This window comes from Penaeus vannamei, chromosome 26, assembly GCF_042767895.1.
Source record: "Penaeus vannamei isolate JL-2024 chromosome 26, ASM4276789v1, whole genome shotgun sequence".
Lineage (NCBI taxonomy): Eukaryota > Metazoa > Arthropoda > Malacostraca > Decapoda > Penaeidae > Penaeus > Penaeus vannamei.
In genome coordinates, this window is record NC_091574.1 from 20,670,088 (window position 1) to 20,678,853 (window position 8,766).

General features: G+C 38.4%; 1 protein-coding gene across 14 annotated transcripts in view; it reads right to left on the reverse strand.

Moving 5' to 3' along the window:
• Lrrk (Leucine-rich repeat kinase) overlaps positions 1-8,766 on the reverse strand; it is a 175,654-nt gene that overhangs the window by 18,444 nt on the left and 148,444 nt on the right. For 12 of the 14 annotated variants that reach the window (XM_070140131.1, XM_070140134.1, XM_070140132.1 and 9 more), the window contains 14 exons: positions 8,663-8,766; positions 7,841-7,985; positions 7,379-7,515; positions 7,086-7,239; positions 6,599-6,875; positions 6,283-6,426; positions 4,196-4,446; positions 3,309-3,479; positions 2,876-3,034; positions 2,320-2,466; positions 1,866-2,058; positions 1,524-1,653; positions 1,023-1,271; positions 718-902 (listed from right to left, as the gene is read on the reverse strand). The exon at positions 8,663-8,766 is cut by the window's right edge and continues 56 nt beyond it. In XM_070140131.1, the coding sequence (XP_069996232.1) occupies positions 718-902; positions 1,023-1,271; positions 1,524-1,653; positions 1,866-2,058; positions 2,320-2,466; positions 2,876-3,034; positions 3,309-3,479; positions 4,196-4,446; positions 6,283-6,426; positions 6,599-6,875; positions 7,086-7,239; positions 7,379-7,515; positions 7,841-7,985; positions 8,663-8,766 (2,446 nt within the window). The remainder of the gene's footprint in view (positions 1-717; positions 903-1,022; positions 1,272-1,523; positions 1,654-1,865; positions 2,059-2,319; positions 2,467-2,875; positions 3,035-3,308; positions 3,480-4,195; positions 4,447-6,282; positions 6,427-6,598; positions 6,876-7,085; positions 7,240-7,378; positions 7,516-7,840; positions 7,986-8,662) is intronic. The other 2 variants (XM_070140128.1, XM_070140127.1) reach the window with 1 other exon arrangement.

Genomic DNA, 8,766 nt, shown 5'->3' on the forward strand with positions numbered 1-8,766 from the left:
ACACACACACACACACACACACACACACACACACACACACACACACACACACACACACACACACACACACACACACACACACACACATACACACACACACACACACACACAATCCTACTGGGTCAGACACATAGGCTAACACATCAATTTAAATAGACACAGTTACAATACCACACACAAATGCCCACTCATTTAAACAATCATAACATATTTATGATTCTATACCGGTCCATCCAACTATAAATATATATCTATCTTAAGTAAACAGCTTCTTACTGCTATGTTTTCACTACATATTCTTCAATACATTTGTATCTCTATATAGAATACACCAATGTATCAAAAACTATACATCAAATAATAGATTATATATAATACAAAATAACCATTTACAGGAACAATCTGTCACTATCTTTTAAACCTGGACATACTGGATATGAAGGGAGGTATCCATATTTATCTTCAACTGAACATACTACAAACTAATTTCACTTTTTAAATTTTTCAACAAATGGACAAAATTAAATGAAAAATAAGATAGCCCTTTCAACTAAATTACACACATCTAACACAGCCACACTCCACAACCAACAGATGTTGAAACCACAATAAAAAATAAAAAAACTCAGTGGAGATAAGACACCATACCTCACTGCAAAAGATACGAAGACCATCTCAATCAAAAGAAAAAATGGCAGATGCAGTTCGTATACCTACCTTGGCATGCAAATTTAGCACTCCTGGATACTTCAGCAAGGGCATAACATGATGGCAAGGTTGACTCGAGGCTTTCCAGCGACTCACTACGAGAAACTGTAGGCCAGGCTCGGATACGGTTGTGAGAGAGATCCAACTGCTTTAACCCAACAGGATAGCAAGTGGCTGCGCCCATCTCACTTAATCTAGAAGGATACAGGTATATGAAATTAAAGATTAATGACTTTTGTATGTAAAACTCTGTGAATAACTCAAACAACCCTACAAGCACAATGAAAAGTCACCAAAGCCCCACTGTTCTTTACCTGTTATAACTAAGGTTGAGACGGTTGAGAGAAAGAGCCAGGCAGGCCAGGCCACTGGGAACGGACGTAAAAGAGTTGTGAGAAAGGTTGAGAGACTGGAGGTTGGACATAGTCTCCTCTTCTGTCTCTCTGACACCAACAAGAGACTCCTGGATCTCCACTGTATTGGACCAGAGGCTGTGGTGTTTCAGGTCTCGACGTCGGCAGCAGGTGATGACATTGCCATGCTTGCCCAGAGAGAGAACCCCTCTGAAAGTAGATATCAGAATTATTCATATTTTTTTCCTATCTCTCCATAATAACTACTTCATCTTTTATTGCAATTTGTTTAAAGGATTTTCCTATAAAATCATAAACACAAACATGAATCATCTTACTGAAGCTACATATACATGCAAACAATGCCAAAACAAAAGCAGCATAAAAAAAGAGGCAAATACATAAATGCTCATGAGGAAAAAGGTACATATATAAAGGCAAAAAGATGTAGCCAAAATTCACCTGTGGTCTGGTGTCTTCCTTCGTGCTGGAGACTCATCTGTGGAATCGTCCATGAGACTCAGCTGTAGTTCACTGGCTGACGAGAGGCTGTCCTCATCACTCACCTCACTTACAGCATCAGAACTCATGCCTTTTTAATATGAAATAAAATAATTAGTATAATCACTCTTCTTCAAAATATAAATCTTGATCATATCACTATAATCTTTCATAAGTGCCTATCACAGACACAGATGATCATATTACCAAAACTGTGTCTAATACTTCCATCAATAACAGAGAAAAGTCCATTCACCAACTCCAGGATAAAAATCAAGGTAAGGTAAACAGTTTACACATTACCAGAGTCATGACCTTGTCCCTCAGGCCGCACAGGGAGGTCGTGTAGGAGGTTGAGGGAAGCGTTGAGCTCTCTCAGCTTAGGGGCCGTCCAGATCTTGTAAGGTAATGAGGATAACTTGTTGTTGGATACGTCAAGAAGCTGGAGTGTAGGGAGCGTAAAGATTCCATCTGGTAAAGAGTCTAATCTGTTGTCCTGGAAAACAAAAAGGAATAAGTGAATGTAAGAATAGCTGTAATCAGAATATTAAAAAAACAGATGAAAATTGTGCTTATTCATTTTTTAAAACATGCTATTTCATCAAAGGTCAACTACTGATACAAATATTCACAGCATATTTCTTAAAATCACAATTTTCCTTCACACTTTGCTTTAGTCATTTAACACAAGACAGTTTCTTACATCATATATACAGTGCCTTTTACCCTGATTAAAGTGTCTTCTTATCTCTCTTACCTGTAAATGAACCTCCTCTAACACAGACAAAGGACCAATCACAAGCTCTTTTTTGGAACCTTTACGCGGGAGAGTAACAGTGCCGTCAATAAAATGTCCTATGTTTGGGGGGAGTTTCTCAATCTTGTTCTGGGCTGCATTCAAAGTCTGCACGAAAGGAAGGAGAATTACACAAGGTATGTGCTAAGTAGTGTAGAGTAATTTGTATTAGTTTTATAACATTTTCTGACCTATAATATGCATAGAGTCTACCTATTTTATGCACTATGCTCAACACACACACAAAAGTGATATATATACATTTTTTACAGTAAATGTTCGACATATACTCAAAACTCATATACTATAGCAAGGATTAATCAAAACCCAATACAACAGTGAAAATGCAAAAAAAAAGTATATATATATATATATATATATATATATATATATATATATATATATATATATATATATATATATATATATATATATAATAACAAAATAAAAGAAATGAAGATCAAACTAACAAACAAGCAAACAAACAAAAAAGAAACAAATTAATATATTCCCCTACCTTCAGACTAGGAAGTTGGAAGATCATATCAGGCAACTCCGTGAGAGCATTGTTTGAGATGTCTAAGCGCGTGATGGCATACAGGGCAATCACTTGGTTGCGTGGACTCAACCTCAGCTTTGGGTTCAGGTTTACTGAGGCATCGACTAGCCATTGGTCCTGCAAAAAATGTTTTTCTTGTTTAATCTACATATATATGTATATATATCTATGCTTTCCAATGAATTAAACTCAAATACATCCAAAAATGCTGAATAATAACAATATTCTTAAACATCAAACAACTATGTAATAATAATAATAATTTCATTCAACATGAAAAAAAAAATTAAAAAGGCAATATTATTTTCAAAACTACATATAATACTACTGAAATCAAATTAATAAGATCTGCCACTCAAATATCCACAGCATTCAAATGAATAAAACGCACCTTCAGGTAAGACAGACACCTCTGTCCGTGCCAGTTAATCATGACTGGCGTGGAGGGGGCTAGTGAAGAATAAACACCCCCGGCATTGCTGACACTCAAGGAACTGAATTGTTGGCTCGGTTTAATTTCTAGAGCTCTTTTGTTCACCTTGAACTCTGGGTCTGGGTGTGCCTGTTGACAAAAAGTAGAAGTTTTTGTTACTGTTTAGTATTTGAGTCTCTCTGGTGCCATGAGTGATTAGAAATCAACTATTTCTTTTACACAGACAGAGGTAGCAACTTATAGAATCATAATTAGATGTGTACCAACATTACATGTCACATAAAGCTTTTGAGGTTAACGAGATATAAAAGCTGTTGAATGAACTGATGTTTAAGTAGTAGTAGTAGTAGTAGTAGTAGTAGTAGTAGTAGTAGTAGTAGTAGTAGTAGTAGGAGGAGGAGGAGGAGGAGGAGGAGGAGGAGGAGGAGGAGGAGGTGAAGGAGTAGGAGGAGGAGGAGGAGTAAGAGTAGAAGTAGGAGTAGAAGGAGGAGGAAGAAGGAGGAGGAGGAGGAGGAGGAGGAGGAGGAGGAGGAGGAGGAGGAGGAGGAGGAGGAGGAGGAGGAGGAGGAGGAGGAGGAGGAGAAGAAGGAGGAAGAGGAAGAGGAGGAGGAGAGGAAAGGAGAGGAGAGAAGAGGAGTTGGAGAGAAGAGGAGGAGGAGAGAAGAGGAGGAGGAGAGAAGAGAAGGAGGAGAGAAGAGGAGGAGGAGAAAGAGAGGAAAGGAGGAGAGAAGGAGGAGAAAAGGACAAGAGGAGGAGAGGAAGAAGAGTAAGAGGAAATAAGAGAGTCAGAAAGACAGAGAAAAAGAGAAAAAGAGTACATGTAGACATTTTCACACGAAGCCCACCTTGAGCGCCAGAAGCTTGGACACAATGATTTCATCTTTGGCGTGTGCCGCAATGAAGAGGGCCTTGCACTCGTCGTCCCTGGCATGGCTTTTCAGAAGGAGATCCAACATGCCCAAGTCCCTGTTCCGGCAAGCCTCGACCAGCGCTGTGGAGCCTGATGGAATTTTGTTGCCCCATATAGCTTGGTAGAGCCTAATTTCTTTGTATACATAGTCAAAGTTTGAATGAAAGTTTTTGTTTCTAAAGCAGTCTGTTGGTACAAGAAAAATGAGATACCTTTAGTGTAAGTACGTGTGTGTGTGTGTGTGTGTGTGTGTGTGTGTGTGTGTGTGTGTGTGTGTGTGTGTGTGTGTGTGTGTGTGTGTGTGTGTGTGTGTGTGTGTGTGTGTGTGTGTGTGTGTGTGTGCACGCGCGTGCGTGTATGCATGCATGTGTGCATGTGTGTCTGTCTACATGTGCATGTGCATCTGCATGTGTGTGTGCGTGTGTATGTGTGTACGTAATTATGTCCAAGCGATTTGGCATGGGTAATTTTTTGTGTTTTTGTCTTGTATGTTTCTGGCCACATCTTAATCACTGAAGACACTGTCCTGCACTGTTCAGCAAACTGTTCACTGTCAGACTGGATAATCCAACTTCATATCCAGCAAAACAGGACATCTACTGTTTTTTTTTTTTATAATCTGCTTGATGCACACCTACATTGTTAGTAAATAGTTTGTTTGTGCCACCTGCCAATCAGTATATCTCCATTCTTTAAAATTTCGCTTTCCATATGAGGAAGAAGAAGTAGCAGAAGAAGAAGGTGAAGAAGATTCTACACTAATACTTAAGCCTATGTGTATTTCCCAGCAAGCTGCTTATATTTCTTTTTCTTTTTGAACTACATCCTGCTTCTATAATTATAACTACAGTAAACAGTGCAGCACATTTCATCTACAATTGCAAAATATAGCAACAAAGAAAATCATCAACAAATACATTCTACATATGAAATATTACTTTCTTTTAATATACAAATCAACTCTTCATGACAGTTTGTTAATTATGAAACCATGTTTTTTTCCTGATTGAAGTTTAAAATCTAAAATGGTTTTAACCTATCTCTACTTCATTTTATTTAAATATTTCAACTTAATTCAATATTTTTCACAGGCTGCATAACAAATTTGTTAGTATTTGTCAAGGACATAACCAGTATTCTGGCAAGGGGGAGCAACACCTCCCACAGCATTCAATGAAAGTGTCTGGAGTACCTCCGTGACTGATTTATTTACTTCTGTTTTAACAATGATTTTTTTGTAAGTAGGTCATTTGTGAACTGTTTACCATTAACTGTTGGGTGAACAGTTCACACACCTTAACCCAATGCCATCCAGGACAACATATACATATATGCCATGCCCACTGTGAGTTTAGCTTATCAGCTGATTTTGAACATAGATGGCCCTATAAGTACTTAGTCATCAAGGAGTCAGTCGTCCATGCATTTCATAAAACAAAACTGACAGCACTGGGTTAAAGGAAGATGTATGGACTTTATGCCTCCCCTTTATTATGCCACTGATGTCTAGTTTATTGACAATAGAAAAATTAGTTTGCTGTAAATATTGTTCTTTGATAGCTTAAAAATATCAACCATCAGCTAAAATATAAAGAAAGAAAAGGCTGAAAAAAACATGAGTGAGTCACTTAACCAATGAATAGAGCTATAACTCTCTATCTAGTATATCTACCTAGATATTTCTATCTATTCAATAGTAAGAACATTAAACATAAATAATATGAAATTATAAAGACTAATATCAGTTTTTTTAAGTAAAAGATATACATATACTACATATCTTACTCATTATGTAGGTAGTGATAAATAATAATACATAATATACAAGTAATTAATCAATCAACTTTAAGCTTTCGGGATTCTGACAAAAATATATACTGTATATCATATCTTTTGAAAAGTAAAAAAACAAGACACCCTAGAAAATAAACATTCAACCATAAATACATTGAATAACAATAATTCTACCTAAAAACAAACCCTAATCTGTAAAAAAGAAATCAAAATAAATAAAGATCAAACCTGTGAATATATATTCGTCCTCGGCTAATCTAGCCATTTCGTCATCTGGCAGATACACTCGCAGGTTGGGGTTGGCTCCAGCTGCTAACAGCATTGACACAATACTGTGATGCTTGTTCTTCACAGCTATGTGAAGAGCCGTCTCTGTGAAAATTGGAGATAATTTAATTTTAATAGCTGCTTTTCTTGACTATAATCAAACATATTCAAATTATTAATCTAACATATCCAATGAATTTAATTCATCAAACTGGGGGAATTAATCTGTCACATTTGAGGACTTAAAAAATATTACCAACTTCTTTCAGGGTCTCACCTGTGTTGCTATTACAATACATATCGATATCAAGCGGTGATATCATGTTATCCTTTTGATTGGCATCTGTTTTCACGAGATTCAGTTTCGACATCAGGGCCTGAATCCCTCCCGAAATGCGGTGCTTGGTTGGGCTGGCAACATCATCGCTCTTCTCTGCTAAGTCCGAGGTGGAGTCAATGCTCGTCTTTGTGTTCTCTCTACTGCTGGACTTGGAGTCGTTGCTGCTTGAGTCCATTTCTTTCTGCTGTCTCTCCTTCTCGATTTCTTCTTTGGTCTGCAATCCATGAATGTAGATCAATTTATTTGAACACACAAAGTAAGTAATCTGAGTTTCATAATTCAAGTGAAAAAAACACAAGTTTATGTCATGTACTATTACTTCCCTAAGGCTGGCAAAAATTATTATAGTAATAATGAAAAACATATTCATAACAATGGAAAAAATTAAGAGCATATAACTAAATACTAGAATCAAATAACTAACCTTAACTTTGGTTGCTTGTATTCTGTGCTTCAAAAGAAGGTCCACAAGTTTTTGGTTGCCAACATAACAAGCTAAGTACAAAGCACTTTGTCCAGTGACATCTTTCATATTGATGTCAAATGCCATCTCATACTCATACTGCCCAGTTTTGTCCCTGAAAACAGAGAGTAAAACTAGTCACTTCAACAGCATTATTATCTGTGAGCGTATTTTTCCCTCAAAGCAAATCCTTAATAGATATATTTATTGTCAAGTATTTTACATCCAAAATAATGCAACACACCAGAACTTACCAATACTTTCTCAAAGCTTCCTCTGGATATGGAAACTTGAGCAACAGTTCCAGAACGGAAGTGTGGCCGTTGATGATGCAAGCATGCAAGGGTAACCATCGCTCTACAGTTGACACATTGACTAAAGTTGGAAATTTCTGCAAGTTGAGAAAAGTATAGAGTGATGTGTGGAAAGAAAGAATGTCAATAAGTTCATTACTTATAAATGGTGAGGATATGAAAATAAATAAAACTATGAAATGTCATATACCTATCCATCTATCTATAGAGTTAATATACAAATGCAAATATACATCCTGAATAAAACACACACTCACTCACACACTCACTCACTCACTCACTCACTCACTCACAAACACACACACATACATGCAGTGACACACGAATAAACTTAACATATCAACTAAAAAGCAATATACTACATTACACAATTCGTTCAAATGCAACCAGCAAAACCTGTACCTTAAGCAGCATTTCAGCGATGTCCCTGCGGCCATAGTAGCACGCAATGTACAAAGGCGAGTATTTGGTGACTGGATGGATCCTTCCGTCTGCACCATGGTCAAGCAACAGTCGCACCATCTCTCGCTGCCCCTCCTCGCATGCTCTGGAAGAGTAGCTGTGTTGGTCAGGCATAGGAATGATATTGTGAAAGAAAGAAAGAGAGAGATCCAAAGATAGAATAATAACAGACAGGTAGTAAGGGAAATCTATCAAATTACCTCATTAAATAATCATTAACTTAAGCCATAATTCGTCTCTGTCTATCCATTTCCCAAGAACTCCAATGACTGATTACATATTTCCACATTCTACATCCACCTCATGGGGACTCTTTTCCACCTCCACCACAATATCTTTCTTGCATCCAGGTTAGCCCCTTGATATTACTACATTGGACCTTGTCATCCAATGGTTTATATTTCATCCTTCCTCTTCTGGCCTACAACCCCTTCCATCCTGACGACTCCCTCTTCCTATAAACCTAACTCAACCCCATCCCCTTCAACTCAATCCAACCCAACCCCTCCTCCTTCAACCGAACCCAACCCCTCATTCCAACCCACCCTACCCCCTTCAACCCAACCCAACCCAACCACCCACTCCAACCAACCCACCCATACCCAACCCCCCTTTGTCAACCGAACCGAACCACCCACTCCAACCCAACCCACCCCCTTCAGCCCAACCCGACCACCCACTCCACCCAACCCACCCAAACCCAACCCCATCAAGCCCCCATTCCCTAACCCCACTCCAACCCACCCCCGTCCTCCGACCTACTTGAAGAGCAGCGTGTTGGATCCGTTGGGCGCCGAGTTGATGATGATCTCAGCCTCGGCGCCGAGGTCCCGCAGGATAGCCTTCGCCCGGGACACATCGCCGCG